General features: G+C 38.9%; 1 protein-coding gene across 1 annotated transcript in view; it reads right to left on the bottom strand.

Moving 5' to 3' along the window:
• Positions 1-25,237, bottom strand: part of PHEX (phosphate regulating endopeptidase X-linked) — a 230,315-nt gene that overhangs the window by 160,966 nt on the left and 44,112 nt on the right. The window contains exons 4-9 of the mRNA XM_078362509.1: positions 22,424-22,510; positions 21,174-21,400; positions 7,812-7,880; positions 4,542-4,658; positions 2,235-2,318; positions 501-646 (exon numbers count right to left, since the gene is read on the bottom strand). Of these exons, the coding sequence (XP_078218635.1) occupies positions 501-646; positions 2,235-2,318; positions 4,542-4,658; positions 7,812-7,880; positions 21,174-21,400; positions 22,424-22,510 (730 nt within the window). The remainder of the gene's footprint in view (positions 1-500; positions 647-2,234; positions 2,319-4,541; positions 4,659-7,811; positions 7,881-21,173; positions 21,401-22,423; positions 22,511-25,237) is intronic.

The raw sequence follows: 25,237 nt of genomic DNA, 5'->3' as shown, positions 1-25,237 counted from the left end.
CAGTTCCTAAAGTTATTTTATCAGTGCAATTTTTCTACGGCTCTCAAAGTGGTCTTATGTCTTTTCAATATAGATACTTTAGTTTATTGCCAGAAAGTGACTTCGTGGTTAAAAAAGAACCAGGAAGATAAAAAAGCAGCAAAAGATTGAGAATGAACTGGGGGAAAAAAAAAAGACGTTCACGTAGAAATTTCAGAAAATAACATCATTAAATAACTAGTTCCCCAAGCTCATAAGCTCATAAACAATTTAGGATGTCAAAGAGAACAACATTGAGAAAGACCACAAATAAAGGGCAAAAATAATATGTTATTATCGCAGTGTAAATTACACAAGACAATGGTTTTGGCCAATTCATCACAAAGGATATCAGGATTTTCCCTATGACTCTTATGATGTAGCATTCTTTAAAAACAGTTTCCAAAGGATGTGAGAATGGAGGCCCTTAAAATTTAAAGAAAACATAAAAGTCACAGTAAAATTCACATGAAAGTTCTTACTTCTTCCTCTCAGACCCTAATATCCTAAACAAATCTTTAAAGTACTGAGGGACGCGAACCACCACGTTCTCTGAGGGGCCGATGTCTTTCAGGTGGGGGTAGAGTCTGGTGTCAATGACCTTCTTGATGTAGCCCAGCCAGTCGAACTGAGGGGAGAGAGAACAAAACAGAATGAGAGAATGTCTGTTAGGTAGCAAGTAAGAAAAGCAGATAGAGTAGATTGAGCATCATTCATTTCTTGTGATTTCACACTCAATAATTCAAGATGCAACTATTCAAGTCTAGAAAAAAACTCCTGATCATTGCCATCCAGACCTATTGTCTTTTTTTTTTTTTTTTTTTTTTTTTTTTGAGACAGTGTCTCACTCTGTCACCCAGGCTGGAGTGCAGTGGCGTGATCTCAGCTCTGCCTCCCAGGCTCAAGTGATTCTCCTGCCTCAGCCTCCTGGGTAGCTGGAATTAAAGACCCACCACTACACCCAGCTAATTTTTTTTTTGTATTTTTAGTAGAGACGGAATTTCACCATGTTGGCCAGGCTGGTCTTGAACTCCTGACTTCAAGTGATCCACCCACCTTGGCGTCCCAAAGTGTTGGGATTACAGGTGTGAGCCACCGTGCCCAGCCAGACCCATTGTCTTAATCACAAATGGAAACGTGTTGTGTACCATCTGCATCCGGATAACACTCAGCCACACACTGACAGTAATATGTACTCTCACTCCCTCAGCCCCTTCCAAAACTCCACCTCCTTCCTGAACTCTCCCCACTGTCTTTCTCTCTCCATTCTGCTCTCTCCCCTTCCTATACTCTTCCTCTGTTCTATACTTTTCATCTTTCTTCCTCCCATACTCTCCCTTTTCCTCCCTCCCATACTGTTCCCTCCTTCTCTCCTGCATTTCCCTTCCTCCTTCTGAATTCTTCCTCTATACTGTACATTTTCTCTCTCCCTCCCTCCCTCTCTGTCCTGTACTCTCCCTCACTTTACATTCTACTTACATACAGAAACAGATGCCCCAGTACGTAACTAGTCTCTCTGACACAGCCTTTAAAAAAAAAAAAAAACAGCAGGTGTTTTTTAGATTGGCTACCCTAAAAGTCATTTCCCAACCTTTTCTCCCTTGCCTGTGTCCACGGTTAAAATGGAAAGCCAGTTTCTCACTTGCCCAACCTCCCCTGCGGTTAGGGGTGGCCATGTGACCCAATCCTACTCAACAAGAAATAAAGGGAAGACATCTGGAGATGTTCTGGAAACTCTTTTTTGTTTTTCCTAGTAAAATACTTAGACACATCACTGGCCCTTTCCCCTTCTTCCTGCTCTGACAGCAGATGTGATAGATGGAGCTGTGATGGATACCTTGCAACCGTGACTCATCAGACATGAAGTCAAAAAGCCAACACACTAAACAGTGTAGGATGGAAAGACAGAACTTTGGCCTTTGACAACACTATTAAACAGCTGAGCCAGTGCCAACAACTGCCTATATCTGGACTTTTGTCATATGAGAAATAGACTTTCAGTTTCGAAGCCACTATTGGAAAAATTTTCTGTTCCCTATAACAGAAGGTATCCCAATACACAGACAAGGGATATTTTATGTGATTGTTGACAAAGATGATGATAACCACAAAGACTGAGAGTAGGTTTTACAAGACAGTAATTTACACACAGATGAAATCCAATCCCTTCTAAAATGACCAGTTGAGAGCAAGTTTTCTGGATAGCTTTCACCAACCTGGGGAATCATAGCACTCAGTTCAGAAATGTTCATTTTGTTGTACATGGCCTCACTAGTTCGGTTTTCATGTGGAATCATTATCTGTTGGAAAGAGATTTGGGTTATTTTTTTTTTCAAGTGAACCATTTCTTACGGTATGACTATTTCCTACATGTGCCAAAACATCTGCATAGTATTATAAAGTTTTTCAAGACTTTGGTGTGGTGCCCAACTTGGGGGGAGAGAAAGAAAGACATCCCTTTAGGCAGGACTAAGAAAATGAACTTTCACATCAACCTCTGTGTGAAATATTGTCCCCAGTACAAACAGAACTACCCAAAGTCTCCCTCCCAAGCTATAACGTGGATGGGCAAAATCTATTGCTGGCTCAATTTTGATCATCAAACTTAAGTTGGACAATTGAGGTAAACATCCCACTGTCACCTGTGGCCTCCAGATAATGATCTCAATATTTCATTAAGCACAGACCATCCCTCCACGTCCGGGGCAAATTTTCACTGATGAACACAAGACTGGATGCCACTGCTCCCTGTGATCATTTTGTCAACAGCTCATTCCCTCACTTCCCCTGTTGTTTCTTTGGCCTTGAGATTCCTCTAGCCCCATTGCTGGGGGTATGGATTCAGTTACCGCCTAGACACACATTTCAAAATCTGCCTCTCTCTAGCCCTGACTTTATACGCTTTCCATTCCCAATACTCATGCTCTTGGCCATTTGACCAACACCAAATCTGATCTTTGCTAAATGTGTCAGTGCCCTTAGCTTCCCTTTGCTCACCTTCCACAGGAGAGACCACACGTAATTTACAAACAGCCTCCTGGCTCTGTGTGAATCACTGCCTCAGAGAATATCCACACTCCTCTTCACCAACCCCTCCGACCTTGGAGTCTCACAGCCCAAAGTTGGAGCCCTTTGGCCTCAGAGCTGTTTTCAGCTCTCTGCCAGCCACTCCCCGCCACACAATAGATTTGTCACTTCATTTTGCCTCTTGACAAGTCCCAGTCTTGCCTCAACCCAACTGTTTTTAGTTCCCTTTCTGGTCCAAATCTCTGGCTCAGGGCAAGGCTTTTCCTGCTGTTTCAGACTTTTGGTCCAAATAAGAACCCTGGGCCTCCTATTTGCCTGGAAAGAGAATTCAGACAGACTCTAGACATGGCTCAGAGGCACAGCCCTGGACTTCAAAACATCTGCAGCCGTCTTCACAGTCTTCAAAGGTGACATGCAGGAATGAACTTTTTGCACTGCAAGGAGTTTGGAGAGAGGTATACACGAACATCATCACAGCAAAGAGAGGGACCGATTCCTCCTTCCCCTCATCCTTCACCCTACTCCATAGCCCATCACCGCCCCACCTAACCCAACACAAAACCGATCAACACTGGACTTTTACTCAGTTCGAGATTTTTACCAACTTCTCTTGTAAAAGATTCCCAACATATATGCAAAAGTTTCTTGGTAAAAAGTATCATTGTTTTTCACTACAGGGTTTCCCCAGAAGCAGATTTTACCACATTTGTTCCCTCTTGGCCTAGGAACACATAGAGAGATTTCTACATTTTGTTTCTTCTAGAAAAAAAGTTTCTCCATAAACAAAGCTAACCATTTAGGAGTTCCCATTATTTGCCCACATGTTTGTTTTGACATCTTTTTGTCTCCACAATGAGCCAAAAAGAAGTTAAGGTGATTTACACAGACATGTAGTTGTGTTTCATGTATATGACACAATTATATGCCTTAAAGTAGGGCGAGAAAAGAATGAAAAACAGGGGCAGGTACAAAGTAATACCAGAAAGGTCATTTATAAATGCTTACCAGCATGCCCTAACTACTTCTATATCAACTTTTATATCCAGTATTGGCAAACAGGCTTCCCTGAGCCCAGAACTTAAGCCAGAGTGACTCTGAATGGGGATAGCATAAAACATGGGCTGGATTTAGCAACCTTCCATTCAAGCCAAATTACTAAGGATTTATTAAACATCTATCTTCTATTTAAGCCAAACATGAGTTTCTTCAAGAAAAGTGGTCAGAGGATCTCTCTGCTGCTATTCTTTGGTCCCAGTTGAGCAACATATGGACACTGAATGGGCTTAAACCAGGGAGGTGGAAGGAACGAAGAGCTCTTCTGTCACAGTCCTTCTTGTTACTTCCTAGAGGGGATGCTATTAGTTCTACCTTGAACTCAAAGGGCAATGACACAAAATGCTATTATTTGGTTGCAATTTATATTTTCATTCAGGACATACTGCCTTTAAAATAAGGGGGGAAAATGAAGTAAAGAAAGATTTTCAGTGAAGACTTACCTCAGCTATCTTAATTTCCAATCTAAGCACTGACTTCATGTCATGCTCTGCTCTGGAACTGTTAGCTCCTAAAAGCACAGCAGTGTCCACCATGAACTTGTAAAGGGCATCCCGATACTGTAGGAAATAAAGAAGAAAGTGACCATGACCATAGCCTATTAGGAAATATGTTTCAGAGACATGGAAAAGCAGAAACAGCAGGTGGAAGTAAACATCTTTTATTTCCACTCTGTACTCAAAGGATGGTGCAGGCATTATGCAGTACCAGCCACCCACATATCACTCTGGCAGAAAAAAAGAGTGATGGCTACTTGCTTACTGTTTCCATGACAGACAGAGATGTCCAGCCATCAAGCATCAAGAGAATTAGTTTTCTGGCAACTGTCGATATTATGGATACATGAAATGACTCCAAATGAGACAAGAATAGAAAGTTAAAGGTCAGATGTCCTTTTCCCAGACAAATGAGGCATTAATGAAATAATGGGAAAGAGCTGTTTCTAAAAGCAGGAGGCCTGATCCATAAAGAATGGTGGGAGGTGTGATTTATTCTCCTACAACTCAATTTACCCACCTTCACACTAAGAAATAAAAGACCAGTGACAGCAGCCCTATGTCTTTTCAGTTTTTTACAGTTTTCACAAAGTTCTGTTCCCTAGCTCAGGAAAAAAATAAATAAATAAATAAAAGGAGAAAAGAGAGGAATGATGATGAGAAACCTAACAAATAGCAAATATAGAATTTCCTTCCTACATATTCATAAACCCATTTTGGAGCTACTCATATGCCATTGCATGGGGTGGGGGTGACCTTACTTCATGGGAATTAAAGAATTGCATTAGGCCCACCTCTCATTTCGGATGTATTTGTGAGATCTCAACACACCAGGTATCAAATGACCTCCTTCTCATGCTTTGGGAATAAGACTTACTAATGTGTATCTTGACTCTGTAAGCTATTCTTACTATGTGTGTGACCTCAGGGCCTATACGGTGCTTAGCATACAGCAGGCCTTTAATAAATCTTTGATCAATCAGTAAGCAAGCTTTAAAAATAGTCTTAAATAGAAATAATATTTTGCTATTCCCAGTTCAATTCAAAACATATTTATTGACCAGGCATGGGGGCTCATGCTTGTAACTCCAACACTTTGGGAGGCAGAGGTGGGCGGATCACTTGAGGCCAGGAGTTTGAGACCAGCCTGGCCAACAAGGTGAAACCCTGTCTCTACTAAAAATACAAAAATAAGCCCAGCGTGGTGGCATGCGCCTGTAATTGCAGCTACTTGGGAGGCTGAGGCGGGAGAATCGCTTGAACCCAGGAGGCAGACGTCGCAGTGAGTCAAGATCATGCCACTGCACTCCAGCCTGGGAAACACAGCAAGACTCTATCTAAAAAGAAAAAACACACGTATTTATTGAATACCTACTCAAATGTGCAAGGTGGCTTGATAGGCCCTCTGTGCATATGTTAGGAGATGGTGGTACAGACAAAAAAAAAAATGCTGTGCCTGGTTCCCAAACAGTACATGATCCCGTGAGGGAGATAAACACATAGTTACTAACTGTAACATTAAAGACATCAATATAACAACCTTAAAGCTGCTACCTGCTTAGAAACTCAAGAGCTGGAGATAAAATCTTGCCTGGAGAAATTGGGGACATAGCATTTGAGGGAGACTGGTTCAGATGCAGTGAAAATCCTGTGAGGTGGGTGATACAGTTTGGCTGTGTCCCCTCTCAAATCTCACCTTGAATTGTAGTAATTCCCACATGTCAAGGGTAGGGCCAAGTGGACATAACTGAGTCATAGGGGTGGTTTCGCCTATACTGTTTTCATTGTAGTGAATAAGTCTAATGAGATCTGATGGTTTTATAAATGGGAGTTCCCCTGCACAAGCTCTCTTGTGTGCCACCATGTGAGACATGACTTTGAAGGCCTCCCCAGCTATGTGAAAGTGTGAGTCAATTAAACTTCTTTTCTTTATAAATTACCCAGTCTCAGGTATGTCTTTATTAGGAAAGTGAGAATGAACTAATACAGGGGGCAAACTGCTTTTGTTGGGGGAAGAACAAATCCAGATGAGACAGGAAAGATTACTTGGGGTAAAGTCATGAGGAGGTCTTGAAAGCCCTCTAAAGAATTTAGACCCTGTCTTGGAAGCAAAGGCATGCTGAGAGCAGTGCTTTAAGAACAGAACTTGTCAAGGAGCTAAGGAGGCAATGTGATGAAGGAGCGGCAGTAACGGTTAAAAGGCCGCTTGCTATAGTCAAGGCAAGGAGTTAACAAGAATCTGACCTATAGCAGTCAAGATAGAAAAGAGGGACCAACTGGATGGAAGAGATATTTTTAAAGTGGAATCACTAGGACTTGACTGATAGGTTACAGGGGAGATGATTTTGAGCCTACTTGCTGAGGCTCCATCAAAACCGGAGGTATACCCTCCCTCCACACTGGCAAATGTTCATTCTGTCCACTTTTAGGAAGGAAAACTTGCCAACCCTCTTTGATGAGTATCCTCAGCAAGAAAGCTGCCTAGCATCTTAGCTAGCTTCCCTCCAGAGTCTTCTATATATAGAAGTTAGTATCAGCACAGACCCAGGGGACCTAGGTCTGAGGCTCCTTTGGAAGTTCAATAAAGCCTCCAAAATGAACTGAATCTGTCAGAAATGAACCAGCTCTTTCCAAATCTAGGAAACTGCTAGACTTCCATGCCAACCAAAAAGCCTAACTTGATTGATCCTTTCTGATTCTTACTAAACCTCCATTAACCTGGAGCACCTGTTAAAAATACAGATTCTCAGACCCTGCCTAAAGTATACTAAGTCAGACTGTCCAGGTCTGTGACCCAAGGAGCAATATTTAATGGAAGCCTCCCAAGTGATTCTAAAGGAGTACAACGTGGGAAACATTTGTCTCCTGGGTATCCCTTCTGATGCTTTATTTCTGTAATTGATAGTGAGCTCTCTGCACTTCTGAGGAATGAATGACTGCAAGCTCATTTCTTTGTTACTTCATTTGGGTGTGCTGTCTCCCAAGCTAGATAATAAGGGCATTGAGTATGGAGACTTGTACAGCCTTGATGTGCAGACTTCTGGAAAGACAGGGAGTAGAATTTATCTGCCTGAATAAAAGAATTCCTGCATTCGAAATATGGTCATTGAATAGCCACACTGCTAATTTCCAGTAAAGAAGCAGTGACCTTAGAACAACTGATGGACCTGACAGCAGCCTTGATAAGGCACATAGTTGAATATGAGTAAAACTTACAGACTTGGCTTCTGTACTGTTATCAAGGTAGTCTTCCCTCACAGCTAGGGAGAGTGTCGCTTGGTCCAGCTGTAAGAAGAAAAACAGAAAGCATTCTGCTAGCACTGTAAATTCCTGTGCACCATGTTAACAAGAGTCATGAGATCATCTGCATCTCAGCATATTTTGAACTCATGTCACCATTACAAAAAGAATTCACTACACTCAGAACTACATGCAAATAGGCACTTTGGCAATGACAGATGTAATAAAGTATCAGAGACCTGCCCCTGCTTTTCTAATTTATGTTTTCTAAAGCTTTTGAGGTCCTTTCAACACTGAATAGCAACAAGGCTATTTCAGTTAGAATAGACCTTAGAGATTATTAGCTATTCCCCCTTATTCAATGGGAAGAGAAACAAAAGCCAGATAACTGATGTGACTCTCCTAAGGTAACATGGTTGGGCAGAGCTCACACTAAAATCGTTGTCTCCTATCACCAGATTGAGTATTTTTCTCATCACAGGATTTTGCAAAATGCCAATCTAGATAGAGTTGATTAGACTTTCCAACTCCTTATCTCTAAAATAACATATAGCATTGATTTTTTTATTTGAATGGAATCAAATCATAATTTTGTCTTGAGAAACCTTTGCAAATGTTAGAACCCTCTCTAGAAGGTTTAGGATAACTGATGAAAACACAAAGAATAACCAGACAACTAAGTAGAATTATGGTGATAGAAAAGTATAGTATAAATTCTTGAATTAAAATTTTCAGCACCTTAGGCCAGGTACGGTGGCTCACACCTGTAATCCCAGCACTTTGGGAGGCCAAGGCAGGCAGATCACTTGAGGTCAGGCATTCAAGACCAGGCTAGCCAACATGGTGAAACCCCGTCTCTACTAAAAATACAAAAATTAGCTAGGTGTGATGGTGTGCTCCTGTAATCCCAGCTACTCAGGAGGCTGAGGCAGGAGAATTACTTGAACCCAGGAGGTAGGGCTGCAGTGAGCCAAGGTCACACTCCAGCCTGGGCAAGAGAACAAAACTGTCTCGAAAAAAAATAAAAAATAAAAAATTTCAGCAACTTGAAGGTAAACGAAATAAAGCAGTCTTTCCAAAGAGCATGTTAGAAAATCTGGACATCCAGGCCAGGTGCGGTGGCTCACGCCTATAATCCCAGCACTTTGGGAGACCAAGGCAGGTAGATCACTTGAGGTCAGGAGTTCAGGACCAGCCTGGCCAACATGGTGAAATCCCATCTCTACTAAAAATACAAAAATACAAAAATGAGCCAGGCGTGGTGTCACGTACCTCTAATTCTAACTACTTGGGAGGCTGAGGCAGGAGAATTGCTCGAACCCAGGAGGCAAAGGTTGCAGTGAGCTGAGATGGTGCCATTGCACTCTAGCCTGGGTGACAGAGTGTGACTCTGTCTCAAAGAAAGAAAAGAAAAACTGGGCATCCATAAACAAAAACAAAATAAGCCTTTACTCATACCTCACATCTTATTCAAAAATTAACTGAAAATGAATCATAGCCCTAAATGTAAAACCTAAAACTATAAAATTTCTACAAGAAAACACTGGGAAAAATTTCTGTTACTTGGGATCAGACTAAGAGTTTTTAGACATGACAATAAAATCACAATCCTTAAAGGACAAAAAAATAAATCAGACTTTATCAACATTGAAAAAAATTGCTCTTCAAAGAAACAGAAGAAGAAGACAAGCCACAGAATAGGGAAAATATCTGAAAATCACATATATGACAAAGGACATGTATCTAGAACACACACAGATTCCTCAAAACTCAACCATAAGAAAACAACTCAATTTAAAATTGAGCAAACAATTCTAACAGACACTTCATCAAATGATATATGAAGAGAGAAATAAGCACATGAAAATATGCCCAACATTATTAATCATTAGGAAAATGTAAATTAAACCAGCAATAAAACACTACTATAGATCTGTTAAAATGGAAAAAAAAATCTGACGACTGCCAGTGGAGATGTGGAAAAGGAATGCAAAATCGCACAGCCACTTTGGAATGGAACCAATTTTACAGTTTCTTATCAAGTTAAACATACATTTACATAAGAACCAGCAACCCTACTTCTAGGTATTTACCCAGGAAAAAAATGTTAAAAGTCACACAAAAACCTGTATGTAATTTTATTCATAATCACCCAAAACTGAAAACAACCCAAATGTCCTCTATCTAATGAAAGCATAAACTGTGGCATACAATGGAATATTACTCAACAATAAAAGGGAACAAACTGATACAACATGGGTAAATCTTACTTACATCCTGAAAAAAAAAACTTTACAGGAACAGAGAACAAAGTGATGGCTGACAGGGTTTGGGCATGAGGAGAGGGCTTGACTTAGCAAAGCGGTAACATGAGGTATCTGGAGGTGGGTGATGAGACTATTTCTTGATTACAGCGGTGGTTACATGACTCTACGCATTTGTCAAAACTCAAACACGTACATCACAAAAAATAAATTTATGTAAATTTTAAGATACTTAAAAAAAATTTCCCCGGAAATTAATTACATTTTAAAAAAAAAATTTCCAGCACCTTCGCTAAATCTATAGTTTTTTCTTTCCCGAATATCAGTAACTGACTAAAGACTAAATAAAATGGATCTCAGGAGCACTAGATTTTTCCAAATTAAAGCTCTAATTCGCACATTAAACATTAAGCCAAAATAATAAGACACAATTCTAACAAATTATAAATTAGTAACACCTGAATAAAAACTGAATCCTACATGCCCATACCATTAGTGTATATGACTTTAAATTGTTTTGATACATCTCCTCCATTTTCTTTTTCATCTTACCATAATCTTATTTTATTCTAAAATACATAAATTCATATACGATTATCGTTTTCCATGAAACTCCCCTTAATATACAACAAATTTTTCAAAGGCCACGATAAGAATTAGTGATATTATGAAAAATTCCAGGAAAAACATAGCTCGTTTCAGGGGGAAAAAAACGCACTTTCAAAACATCCATCTTGTCTGTGTACACTGCTAAAATCCTCAAATTATTTTGTTCAACCTTCCCTAATTGGCCTGAAACAATGAAGTCACAAGCCTTCCTGGCTTCACCCTACTGCAATTCCCAATCTGCCCCTGTTTCTTCCAAAAATTAAGCAAACCACAATCATGAAACATAATATTATGATTAAGACACTTTGGCTTTCAATTAAATCTGGACCACTTGAAGAATCTTTTGAGCTTGAGTCTCATAGGAAAGGAAACTGTGTAGACATTATCAAGAAAGCCAAATTTTCCCTCTCATGAAATAAAGTTAAAGCCACTTATTATAAAAGTTTTAATAATTCAAGTGAGGTTACCAGACCTTTTATAAACTTTCAGATTGTTATGGTTTCTAGGGAACATTTTAAACACACCAACCAACAAACTGAATAAGTTCAAATAAATCTCATTAGAAACATACAAACTCTTGAGGCAAAAAGACTTTCTCATGAAGCCATCAGAACACTGTGTCACTTGAGATTTTTTAAATCCTTGCATTTACAACTGATCTGAATATTGTAAGTAGAAAATAAAATATGTTCTTAGGAAATTCAATACACTTAACTGAAAATACGAATTTTTTCTCCAATTGCAACTGGCATTCCAATTATAATAAACCTCAAGTTAGAAGACAAAGTAGTAATACGAAAAGAAACATCTTACAAATTATGAGGTAGGAAATGGAGTCTGGACTTCAGGTTTCAAAATAGTGACATAGACACAAACTGGCTTCCCTCCCCTCTCCAATATATATATGAGAAACTAAAAACACATACACAGCACTAAGATTCTCACCAGCAATAACCCAGAATTCAAATATAAGGATGATTTCACTTCTCTGAGGCCACAGAGAAGTCAAAAAACTCCAAGCAGACATAAGAGAATCAAATTCTCTATGATGCCCTTCTGACTAATCTGTCCAGCAGCAAGCATGCAGAAATTTTCTCTGACTCATAGTTTCTACACTAGAAAGTGAGATCAAGGTGGACAACCAGCTTCCCCATCATCTTGGGTTCTTTGACAGAAGACCTGCCCATGCCTTAACCCACAGAAGGCATCATGAGTGCCTGAAGGGAGATATATTCCTGAAGACAGCAAGAGACAAAGAAGGGAAGTGGGACTACCAGACTCGGTCCTGGAACTCTGCTCCTTAACTTGGCCAAAGGAGACATGAAGTCAGAGTGGCTGTTCAGCAGCATTATGCTATAGGAGGTTCATTCCACAGGTCCCCTACATGCTAACCCCTAGCCAGTTTTTCCACACTGCCAGGAGGATATCCTCTTTGGGACCTCCCCTATATCTGGACTGGGACTGCTCTGATATTTGGCTAGAGTCAAAGCAAACGTAGGCTTAAGGTACCGTTTAGTAACAGAAAAAAAGGCAAGGACCTCATGAAGAAATAGCAATATATCACCTATCACAATTATAAATACCTATGCAGCCAACACTGGAGCACGTAAGTATCTAAAGGGAGAGGGGGGCTGCAGTACAATAATGACAGGGAACTTCAACACTCCACTCTCAGTAACGGACAGATCATCTAGACAATCAACAAAGAAACCTCGGAGTTCAACTAGTCACTAAGCCAAATAGGCCTAACTGACATTTACAGAACGTTTCACCCAATTGCTGCAGAATACATATTCTTCTTATTGCCACATGGAACATTCTCTAGAATAGATCATATTTTAAGCCACAAAATAAGTTTCCACAAATTCAGAGAAGTAGAAATCATGTCAGTTATCTTTTCTGACCACAATGAAACTAGAAATCAATAATAAGAGGAACTTGGAAAATACACAAACACATGGAACATTTTTTTTTTTTAAATAAGAGTCCCACTTTGTTGCCCAGGCTACAGAGCAGTGGCACGATCTCAGCTCACTGCAACCTCCACCTTCCAAGATCAAGCAATTCTCCTACTTCAGCCTCCCAGGTAGCTGGGATTATAGATACCCACCACCATGCCAGGCTAATTTTTATATTTGTAGTAGATTTCACCATGTTGGTAAGGCTAGTCTCTAACTCCTAACCTCAGGTGATCCATCCGTCTCAACCTCCCAAAGTGCTGGGATTACAGGCATAAGCCACCACAAGCCCAGCCAAACATACGGAAATTAAACAATATGCTCCTGAATAACCAATGGGACAATGAAAAACATTAAAGTGAAATTTAAAAAATCTTTAAACAAATGAGTATGAAAATTCAACATACTAAAATTTATGAAATACAGCCAAAAATGTACTGAAACATAATTTTATAGCAATAAAAGCCTACATCAAAAAGGCTGAAAGACTTCAAATAAAGATTCATAAACAATCTAATGAACAATTCAAGAAACTAGAAAAATAAGAACAAACCAAACCCAAAATTAGAAGAGATAATAAAGATTAGAACAAAAATGAAATTTAGACTATAAAAACACACACACACAAATCAATGAAACAAAAAGGTTTTTTTTGAAAATCAACAAACCTTTATCTAGACTAAGAATAAAAGAGAGAAGACACAAAATTTGAAATGAAAAAGAAGACATAACAACTGAGACCAGAGAAATACAAAGAATTATAGACTATTATGAATAACTATATGCCGACAAATTGGAACACCTAGAAGAAATTAATAAATTCCAGGACATATGCAACCTACCAAGATTGAACCATGAAGAAGCAGAAAACCTCAGCAAACTAATACCTAGTAACAAGACTGAAGCCATAACGGATGGTCCCCATGAAAGAAAAGCCCAGGACCTGATGTCTTCACTACCAAATTCTACAAAACATTTAAAGAAGTAATACAAATTCTACTCAAAACTCTTCAAAAAAAAAAAAATGAAAAGAAGGGAATACTTCCAAACTCATTTTATGAGGCCAGCATTACCCTGATACCAAAACTGCACAAGGACACAAGGAGAAAAGAAAACTACAGCTCGATATGACTTATGAACATAGATGTAAAAATTATCAACAAAGTACTAGCTAACCTAATTCAACAATACATGAAAAAGATTATTCACTATGATCAAGTGGAATTATTCCAAGGATGCAAAGATGGTTCACCATACACAAACCAATAGACATGATACACTGAGTGCAGTAGCATGCACCTGTAGTACTAGCCACTCAGGAGGCTGAGGCAAGACGATCACTTCAACCCAAGTCCAGCCTGGGCAGAACAGTGAGATCCCATCTCAAAAGTATGAAATGGAAAATCCAAATTCAAATAAATAAATATAAACATATCACATTAAGAGAACCAAGAACAAAAATCACATAATGATTTTAATATATTTTGTAAAAGTATTCAATAAAATTCAACATCCCTTTAATACAAAAACCCTCAACAAACTGGGTGTGGAAGGAACAAACCTCAAAAAAAAAAAAAAAAAAAAGCCAAATCTGACAAACACATAATAAACATCATACAGAATGGTGAAAAATTAAAAGCCTTTCTTTTAAGATGTGGAACAATACAAGGATGCCTCTTTTGCCCACTTTTACTAAACACAATACTAGAAGTCCTGGCCAAAGCAATCAGGCAAGAGAAAGAAATAAAGGGCATCCAAACTGGAAAGGAAGAAGTCAAATTAGCCTTGTACACCAATAACATGATCTTATATTTAGATAAACCTAAAGGCTCTACCAAAAAACTATTAGAACTGATAAACAAATGTAGTAAAGCTGGAGTATACAAAATCAACATACAAAAAATGAACAGCATTTATATACATCAAACGCAAATAATCTGAAAAAAATCAATAAACAATCCCATTTACAGTATAAAACACCTAGGAATCAATTTAACCCATTAAATAAAAGATTTATATAAAGAAAACTATAAAATGAAAGAAATTGAAAAGAACACAAAAATGAAAGGATATTCCATGCTTATGAATTAGAATATTGTTAAAATGACAATACCACTGAAAGCAGTTTACCATTCAACACAATCTCTATCAAAATGCCATTGACATTCTTCACAAAATAGGGAAAGCAAATCCTAAATTTTATATGGAACCACAAAAGACCTCAAACAGCCAAAGCAATCCTAGGCAAAAAGAACAAAGCCGGAGGAATTGCATTATCTGACTTCAAAATACAGTACAGGGCCTATGTCTAGAATGGTATTTCCTAGATTTTCTTCATGGGTTTTCATAGTTTTAGGTTTACATTTATATCTTTAATCCATCTTGGGTTGATTTTTGTATATGATAAAAGGGAGGGGGGTCCAGTTTCAATCTTCTGCATATGGTAAGCTAGTTATCCCAGCACCACAGTCCTTCCCCATTGCTTGTTCTCATAATCAAAGATTGGATGGTTGTTGGTGTGTGGCTTTACTTCTGGGCTCTCTATCTGTTTCCATCAATCTATGTGTCTGTTTATGTACCAGTCACACTGCTTTGGTTACTACAGCCTTTTACTATAGTTTGAAATCAGGTAATAATGTGATACCTCCAGCTTTCTTCTTTTTGCTTAGGGTTTCTTTGGCTGTTCGAGCTCTTTTTCAATGTCATATGAATTTTAGAATAGCTTTTTTCAAATTCTGTGAACAATGTCATTGGTGGTTGATAGAAATAGCATTGAATCTGTAAATTGCTCTGGGCAAGATTTCATGACGAAGACGCCAAAAGCGATTACAACAAAAACAAAAAATGACAAATGGAACCTAATTAAACCAAAGAGCCTCTGCACAGCAAAAGAAGCTATCAACAGAGTAAACAGACAACCCACAGGATGGTAGAAAATATTTGCAAACTATGCATCCAGCAAAGGTCTAATATCCAGAATTTACAAGGAACATAAACAAATTTACAAGCAAAACCCAAACAACCCCATTAAAAAGCAGGCAAAGAACATGAACACTTTTTAAAAGAAGATACACATGTGATCACAAGCATATGAAAAAAAAGTTCAACATCACTAATCGGTAGAGAACTGGAAATCAAAGTCACAGTGAGATACCATCTCACACCAGTCAGCATGGCTACTATGAAAAAGTCAGAAAATAAGAGATGTTGGCATGGATGTAGGGAAAAGAAAATGCTGGTGGGAATAGAAATTAGTTCAGCCACTGTGGAAAGCAGTTTGGTGATTTCTCAAAAAACTTAAAACAGAACTACCATTTGACTTAGCAATCCCATTACTGGATATATCCCAGTTACCCTGATTTGATTATATTAATGTATCAGATTATCACAGGTACCATGGAAATGTGTAGTTAAGTATCAAAATAAATAAATAAAGGCCGGGCATGGTGGCTCATCTCCTATAATCCCAGCACTTTGGGAGGCTGAGGCAGGTGGATCACCTGAGGTCGGAGTTTGAGACCAGCCTGATCAACATAGAGAAACTCCATCCTACTAAAAATACAAAATTAGACTGGCATGGTGGCACATGCCTGTAGTCCCAGCTACTCAGGAGGCCGAGACAGGAGAATCACTTGAACCTGGGAGGCAGAGGTTGCGGTGAGCCAAGATCGCACCACTGTACTCTAGCCTGGGCAACGAGAGTGAAACTCCATGTCAAAAAATTAAGTAATTAATTAATTAACTTAATTAACAATAATACAATAAACTTCTATGTTCTGTCAGTTCCTGGAGGAGAAGGAAAGAAAATAAACTTAGAAACATTTCATTTCTTAGAGTTTCTCCTTGCCATTTTTTACGACTTTTGCTGAGAGCCAGAAAAAATGCAGGCTGTTGAGACATGACTTTAAATTGTTGTCTTCATTAACTAGTAACACATACTGGGACAACCCTGGCCTTCCAAATACTTTGTCAGGATCATATACACTCACATCTTTTATTGTCCCTTAAATCCTCATATTTCCTATCTCCTGACATAGAATAAATCCAAACATGTGTAGCAAGACAATGTTTCTGGTCACTAACTTCTGTTGTTTTCTGTTGTTTGGAATTCCTTTATCTCATTTAAGCATGTAGCAAACAGGGGGGCTTTGCAGAGGCACGTTGTTTTGGAGTAACCCCTACTGGCCAAACTGCATGTCTTTGGCATGGGAATATATCTACCCCTTAGAAAGGGTGCCTTTATCTTCACCCAAAGGCACCATCTGTTCACCCAAAAGGATGCCCACAGTGTTGTGCCTGCCCAGAGACCCTTCTCTTCTTCCTGTGGGTTTGTGGGATTAGAAAAGCTAAGTACACCAAGGAAAATTGAATTTGATGGAAAAGGAAGCCTAAGGACATTGAGGGAAGAGTTTCAGGTAAGAGGGATTTCTTCCAGAGCAGAAAGAGGATCTTTCAAGCAGCAAAAGGAGTCAAAGATTCTCATGAGCAGAGGAAATGATCAGTGCCCCCAGAACATGGCAGGATCTGAGAAGGAATGGGAGTTGCAAGATCTCAGCATCAGAGGGGCTCATTTGAAGGGGCTACATGGGTTCCATAGTGGGTTTCTTCTCAGAAACCAGATAACTGATTATAGAGTTTCCCAGTACCCTAGGGGAAGACTGAGAAATGGGGTCACCAAGAGGGGAGGTAAATGACTAGACTAAAATTCAGTTTCCCAATTAGGTCAAGTAAAGAAAATGCCTATTCCTTGCACAACTGAGTTTGAGAACTCAGAGGCATATTGGGTATACATGTTAAAGAAAAACATTCTCCAAATGGTCCTGGCCAGTTGCTGGGTCATGCTTGAAGAGAAGGAAACCTTGTGTCATGTGCTACTGTGGACCAGTATCTATCATGAAAACTGTTATAAAAGTCAATTCATTTGAACCTCAATGACAATTAAATTATAATTCACCCTTTTGTACACAGAGGGAAAGTGAGATCAGGGAAGTGAAATAATCAGTGAGTAAATCACAAAGGTAAACTGTGAACCTCAATCTTTTCAATACAAAAACCTATTCTTATCGTGCCATTGCACTCCAGCCTGGGTAACAAGAGCGAAATTCCATCTCAAAAAAACAAAAAACAAAAAAACAAAAAACAAACAAACAAAAAAACCCTATTCTTTTTTTTAACTATATCATTAGTTTTCAAACTGTGTTCCACAAAACCTAGAAGGTGGGGCTCCAAATGTTCATCCAATTAGATTTTGTCTTTTATAGTTTTAACTATTTTTAAATGAATAAAAAAGCAACACTTGCAAATTCTACAACTTTGGCAGCCACCAATATGCTCATTTTTCAATATGGTCATTTTTATTATCAGGTTCATTAGGTTTCACGCAGCTCTCAGAATCAAGCTTCTCCTACCACCTCTAGATACATACTTGAACTCTTGTAAATGTGTCATCCAGAAGACTGTAGTTATATCTGAGGGAAGGCAATTAGTTCAGACGTGTGAATATTCAGTCACGTAAAATGGTACAAATCGGAAAAGAACTTAAGCAAACGTCTGCTGTGCTCAAATGCCAAACAATGTTCAAACAGCAGTTTGGAACAAGCTGGCATCTTGCCAAAAGAGAGCAATCATAAGTAAATGGGTGCCTCCTTACATTTGGAAAGTATTCTATCACTGATATTTTAGTGTCTGTTGAATCAGTTTAACTGAATATTACATGTACAAGGCAAGCTATTAAAAATTGGTTATGATGTTTCTCTATTCCCCATGTTTTCTATAAGCTCATATTAAAACTAGAGGCTCGATTGTGTGGGGGGCACATCACTGTTGATAGTGTGTACTTCCTACTGATACCAGGAGGCACTCAATCTCTGGTTGCCTCACTTTTAGCAATGATATTGATATTAGGGTTCAGATGATATTGGTCTGATCTCTCTATCATTAATTTCCCAATCAACCATTTACCTAATGGTTTTAGCAGCTATTGACAATAATCACCTAGATCCATCCTTTCATTAGGGATTTTTTTTAAATAGGTAGCTTCCCATTATTTATTCTGCATTTTTAAGCTGTGGTTCTCCTATAAACAAGAACTTTCATCTGCTATTAGATTACCCTGAAAACAGTCAAATTCAGAATGTAAGACAGTTTACAGGACAAATACTCCAATCTCTTCAACAAATAAATGTGCCTTTAATAAAATAGGGGGATCCCTTGTGGAGTAAAACAGACACATCAACGAAGTTCATCTGTGATTCTTATTTGGAGCCTGAATCAAAGACCAACTGTTGGGTTTTTTTCAAAGGACATGTTTAAGATAATCAGAAAAATGGAAAATTAACTGGGTATTTGATGTTAATTATGGAATTATGGTTATCTTTTGGTTTTGATAATAGTCCTTTCCATTAGCTATGCACTGAAGTATTTATTAATGCAATGATATATTTTTAATTTGTTATAAAATTTTCTAGCCACCTCCCAAAAAAAAGGAGGGGTCTAGATTAAAACATCACCACAGAAAGGAACATAACAGCAGAAGGTTGAGAGCTGTTGAAGCTGGGTTGATGGATACATGGGAGTTTACTATTCTATTCTTTAATTTTGTGTCATTTTTTCATAACAAAATGTTTGAAGAAATAAATTCAATTGAATAGATCCAGAAACAGGTGAAAAGAATAATAAAATGGCTACCACTTGCAATTATTCATCGGTGTATGAATCAAGATCTTCTATCACTCAATAGAATACATAAGCTTAAACTTAAATTTGAAAAACAATCTTCAGCTTACTTCAAAACACCACTTAAAGTGTTTGAAAGAACATCATAATAGTTCTGGAACTGACAACGATAGTCTTAAAACCTAGTTTCAAAAAATGAGTAATGTATCCATCCACACAGTACAGAGATCAGTTCGGTCATCATTGTGTCTTACACAGCACATCTTATCCTGATAACGTTAAAAGATGACTCATTTCATCACCAAACGTAGAAACACGGTTGTCTCTGGAACTCAGAATTTCCTCCTGAGTAGATGAAAGTCCTTCCAACGACCAAAGATTTTTATTGAGTCTTCCATTGTCTAATCTAGATGTGAGAAAACTACAGCAGAAGGTTGTAGATCTAGAAATAGGTGGAAAACATAATAAAATGGGCCAGCGTACCACACAGCCATACCCATTTGTTGTCTACAGTTGCTTTCCCAGACACAATGGCAGAATTAAGTAGTTGCATCAGAGACCAGATGGCCTGCAAAGCCTTAATAGGTATTATCTGGTCATTTACCCAAAACATGTGCCAATCCCTGGTCTAAATCAAAAGATGAACTTTAAGATTTGGATTTCAGAAGGTTGAAATACATGAGGTGAAGACAACACAAGTCTACAATTTGAACATCAATATATCAGTCATATTTTCTGGTTTGGCTAAAGACAGAATTGGGGAGAAAATCAATCATGCAATAACATTTTCATTATCAGTCAAAGTAACTGTGGAAGCAAAAAAAGAAAAAGAAAAACCCCAGCAGGATCAAAGCACAAAACTATTTGACAGATGTTATTTGAATTCTTGCATAGCTCTTTCATTGGTGAGTATTTAGCTGTTGATAGTTTTCTGAAAGTCTCCTGATTTTACCAATGTGATCTGCCTCAGTGCATGTCCAGGTGGCCCACTGCTTTATGGAAGAGATGGTTACTCTTCCAACAGAAAATGCAACCAAGCACTTGGAAAAGAACAAGTTTTGCTATATCTTTGGAAAGGAGGGAAGAGAGATTCAGAGTGGATTTGATAACTAAAATTTAGATGTGAGCACAAGAAAACGTTAGTGAAAGAGAAACAAAAAAATCATGGCACATGTTTTCTCCTCTGTCAAGGGAATGAGGAGGCAAGGGCAAGAACAGGGCTCAAAAAGTCTTTGCTAACAACAGGAGACCTGCAGTCCTCTCCCCACTGGAATTTAGGGACCCTAGACTTGCTCTAAGTAGGCATATAAGAGCCAGATCACAGATCACCTGAAATTAATTCCCTAGCTTCCTGAAAGGGTTACAAAACTTGTCTGGTAATGGTCTACATTCTGCAGATCAGGAGACGGGAATATTCTAGATTGCAGGATCTATTCAATAAAAATGTTTATGTTATTATTTCTTTTTTTTTTTTTTTTTTTTTTTTTTGAGACAGAGTTTCGCTCTTGTTACCCAGGCTGGAGTGCAATGGTGCGATCTCGGCTCCCCGCAACCTCTGCCTCCTGGGTTCAGGCAATTCTCCTGCCTCAGCCTCCTGAGTAACTGGGATTACAGGCACGCACCACCATGCCCAGCTAATTTTTTGTATCTTTAGTAGAGACAGGGTTTCACCATTTGACCAGGATGATCCACCCGCCTCAGTCTCCCAAAGTGCTGGGATTACATACAAGCCTGAGCCACTGCTAAGGCAGCATGAGTTTCCTTCACCAGGATGGCACCCCAAAAGGCTAATCTTGGACTGAACAAAGAAGATGAATGGGTCCTTGCTATACCTTCAAGATATGTTCATTGGATGCCTTGTCATCAGGGGACACATACAAACGGATGAACACGGAATTGCTGTATTGACCACGAAATGTTGCAAGTGTCTGTAGAAGGCTGAACTTTCTCTCTGACCAAACCCCTTCAGGACCAATATTAGATTCAAGCACGGGCCAGCGGAAAGGTGAATGCCGTAGGATGTGTAGCAGTGGCTTGGCATCTGCTTTTTCAATGGCTTCTGAAAGGGAGCAGATATGAAGAGAGAGTTAGAATTGCAAACTGGATCAGCACACTAGAATTCGAGTGCATCTTCTCAAGACAAAATTTCCATAAGGCTCCAACTTAAAATTTCAGCTGTTAGGGAGTAAGCAGGAGAGGTGAGGTGGGATGAGCATAATCACAGAGACAGAACTACCTATGATCCATGCTTCAATGGGCCTGTCTACATCTAGTGTTCTTGCCAGGAGAGATGACCAGGGAAACTGCTGGATATTCACTACAATAAACATGGACTCTCTACATGGATCCCAGCCAATGAATGATAATACTTGTTTGGACTAAGGTACAACCCTAACTAAAGGAATGCCTCAACAAAGTCAATCACTACCCAATGAAGATGAAGTGGTGCTTCAGATTCTTGTCTTTTATTGCTCTTTTCTAGCTCACCACATGATACCCCAAATCCTAGACCAGTTGACACACTTCCCATATGCACTGGCTTCTTCCAGCAATGGCCTTGAGAAGGCAGATCAGGTAAAATGGCCACTATCTGTTCTGATTTCAATCAGAACGAAGATATTGAGACAGCGCTAAGGACCCAACAAGATAAGATGCCTGTTAGGCTGACACAGGAACCTGGCACACCTGGGAATCTGGATTTCTCTAAGCTCCATTAGGTACACTCCCTCCCAGTCTCTTTCTCAGGCCAGATTTGCCCTGGCTCCTAGATTCTGGTTTCTATACCAGATACAGTGAGTTTGCCCTGGTGACTATGTCCAACTTTTTCGAGGAGTAAATATTACCCAAAGAATCCAACCCACATAAATAAGATTATTTTCTCTACCAAGCAAGCCAGTAACAACATTAACTAAGATGGGACTAGTCAAAATCCAGTCTTTGAGAATCATTCCTTTCCTTAAACACCTTTAACCATTAATAGAATTCTTAGTTCTCTTCATCCTCAAACAATATATTAAAACATTAATAGAACTCTAAACAATAGGGATGATAAATATTTTATTTAGCTTTCTTGATCACTCACTCTCATTCATGCAGGATGAATAAAGGATTTTGGCTTTCTGTATGGCTTCGGTGTCCCGCCTTCTACTGATTGATTTCTCCAAAAGTGCTGGGAAGGTTAAGAAAGAATTCATTAGTATCCACCCACACGTGGTCCCAAGTTGGAAGTCATTTGATAATCACAATTCCAACCTCCACAAAATTAAATATAAAGACAGGCAACCCTGGAAAGGACAGATCTATCAAAGATATGCAGACAGCAGAACAGATTCCAAGTTGTTTGAGGTTCAAATTAAAACAATTTTACATTCTCTTATTCAGCACTCTTAAAAGAAACCAAAAGGTCAATTTCAAACTGAGACTGGATCTTCTACAGGGGTTAATTTCTTCTGCCACCTACACAAAAGGAACAGAATTCATTTATTCAAGAATCAAAAATAACTGAATTCTGTTCCTTGTTCCTGGACCAAGTAATAGTCTCAACAGAGCCAATTTCATCACAGTTGTGTTTAAGATTTCACCATAGCCCAGCCTCTCAGGGAGGTCACCTGGAAGAAATTTCCCATTAGAAGTTTTATCGAATGTTGAATTAACATGTTGTGGACATGGAAGAAGTCCTTTAGACAGGAAATGGAGAGGCGAGATTGAAAAACCTACCCGAATTGCCTGAAAACTTGCCCATTTATATATCCACAGTCCTAAACATCTAAATGAGTCCATGTGTATAAAATGGTTGCCAGTATAGACATAGGCCCACCTGAAAAATAATGTTCTATTTATAAAATCACTAATAATAACGTTTAAAGGCAGAAAATGATAGTTGTCTCTATTTCATTAAATAAGGAAAGAAGAAAGCCAGGTCTCAATGAAAACAACCCTCCCCCGAAAAAGAGAATCTTGAACGTACTTGAGAGTATCAATCTACCAACATGAAGCCAAGATGAAAAATCCCTATGGTGACTGCAGCACCAGGGCACCGCCTTCACCAAACTACGTCAAACTGCTCTTGTCAAGGCATTTGGGGAAACAGCCTCGCAGCCATCATAATCACAATATAACAGATGTTTCTATAACACTCTGAATAGCTTCAAGACAAAGTGTATGGCACTGATTAAATTAATAAATAATTATATATCCCCTGAGGAGGAATCTACTTCTAAACTAGAAATTCTACAGTTCAAGGAAAAAAAAAAATGCCACCCAGAGCTCCAGTCTAGTTTTTAAAAAATAAGCACCTGTGGCTAAAATGAGTTTATATAACTAGAAAGATTCCAGTGAAATAAATTAAGTTAGGTTGGATGTATTTTCAATTATTTCAGCCTGTTTGGTATTTCTTTCTTGTGTATCATCATCATAATAAAACCAAGATAACTAGCCCCAAGGATTTTTTTTTTTTTTGAGACAGAGTATTACTGTCAACTGATTGCCAGTAACTCTGTCACCAAGGCTGGAGTGCAGTGGTGCTATCTCTCACTGCAGCCTCCACCTCCTGGATTCAAGCAATTCTCCGGCCTCAGCCTCCCAAGTAGCTGAGATTACAGTCACCCACCATCATACCTGGCTGGTTTTTGCAGTTTTAGTAAAGACAAGATTTCACCATATTGGCCAGGCTGGTCTTGAACTCCTGACCTCAGGTGATTCGCCCAGGTTGACCTCCAAAAGCACTGAGATTGCAGGCATGAAACCCCAGCCAGGTCCCCAAGGATTTTTTTAAAAGATTTTTTTAAATAGAAAAGAATAAAATACCTTGGAATACAACTCACAAGGAACGTAAGGGACCTCTTCAAGGAAAACTACAAACCACTGCTCAACGAAATCAGAGAGGACACAAACAGATGGAGAAACATTCCATGTTCATGGTTAGGAAGAATTAATATTGTGAAAATGGCTATACTGCCCAAAGTAATTTACAGAATCAATGCTATACCCATCAAGCTACCATTGACTTTCTTCACAGAACTGGAAAAAACCACCATGAACTTCATATGGAACCAAAAGAGAGCCTGCATAGCCAAGTCAATTCTAAGCAAAAAGAACACAGCAGGGGGCATCACACTACCGGATTTCAAACTATACTACAAGGCTACAGTAATCAAAACAGCATGGTACTGGTACCAAAACAGAGATATAGACCAATGGAACAGAACAGAGGCGTCAGAGGTAACACAACATATCTACAACCATACAATCAGATAAATCTGACAAAAACAAGCAATGGGGAAAGGATTCCCTGTTCAACAAATGGTGTTGGGAAAACTGGCTAGCCATGTGCAGAAAGCAGAAACTGGACCCCTTCCTGACACCTTACACTAAAATTAACTCCAGATGGATTAAAGAATTAAACATAAGACCTGCCACCATAAAAACCCTAGAAGGAAATCTAGGCAAAACCATCCAGGACATAGGAGTAGGCAAGGACTTCATGAACAAAACACCAAAAGCATTGGCAACAAAAGCCAAAATAGACAAATGGGACCTAATGAAACTCCACAGCTTCTGCACAGCAAAAGAAACAGTCTCTAGTGTGAATCGGCAACCAACAGAATGAGAAAAAATTTTTGCAGTTTACCTATCTGACAATGGGCTGATATCCAGAATTTACAAAGAACTCAAACAGATTTACAGGAAAAAAACAAACAAGCCCATTCAAAAGTAGGCAAAGGATATGAACAGACACTTTACGAAAGAAGACATATATGAGGCCAACAATCATATGAAAAAACGCTCATCGTCACTGGTCATCAGAGAGATGCAAATCAAAACCACATTGAGATACCATCTCACGCCAGTTAGAATGGCGATCATTAAAAAATCTGGAGACAACAGATGCTGGAGA

Source organism: Callithrix jacchus, chromosome X, assembly GCF_049354715.1.
Source record: "Callithrix jacchus isolate 240 chromosome X, calJac240_pri, whole genome shotgun sequence".
Lineage (NCBI taxonomy): Eukaryota > Metazoa > Chordata > Mammalia > Primates > Cebidae > Callithrix > Callithrix jacchus.
This window is presented reverse-complemented; position numbering and strand designations above follow the sequence as displayed.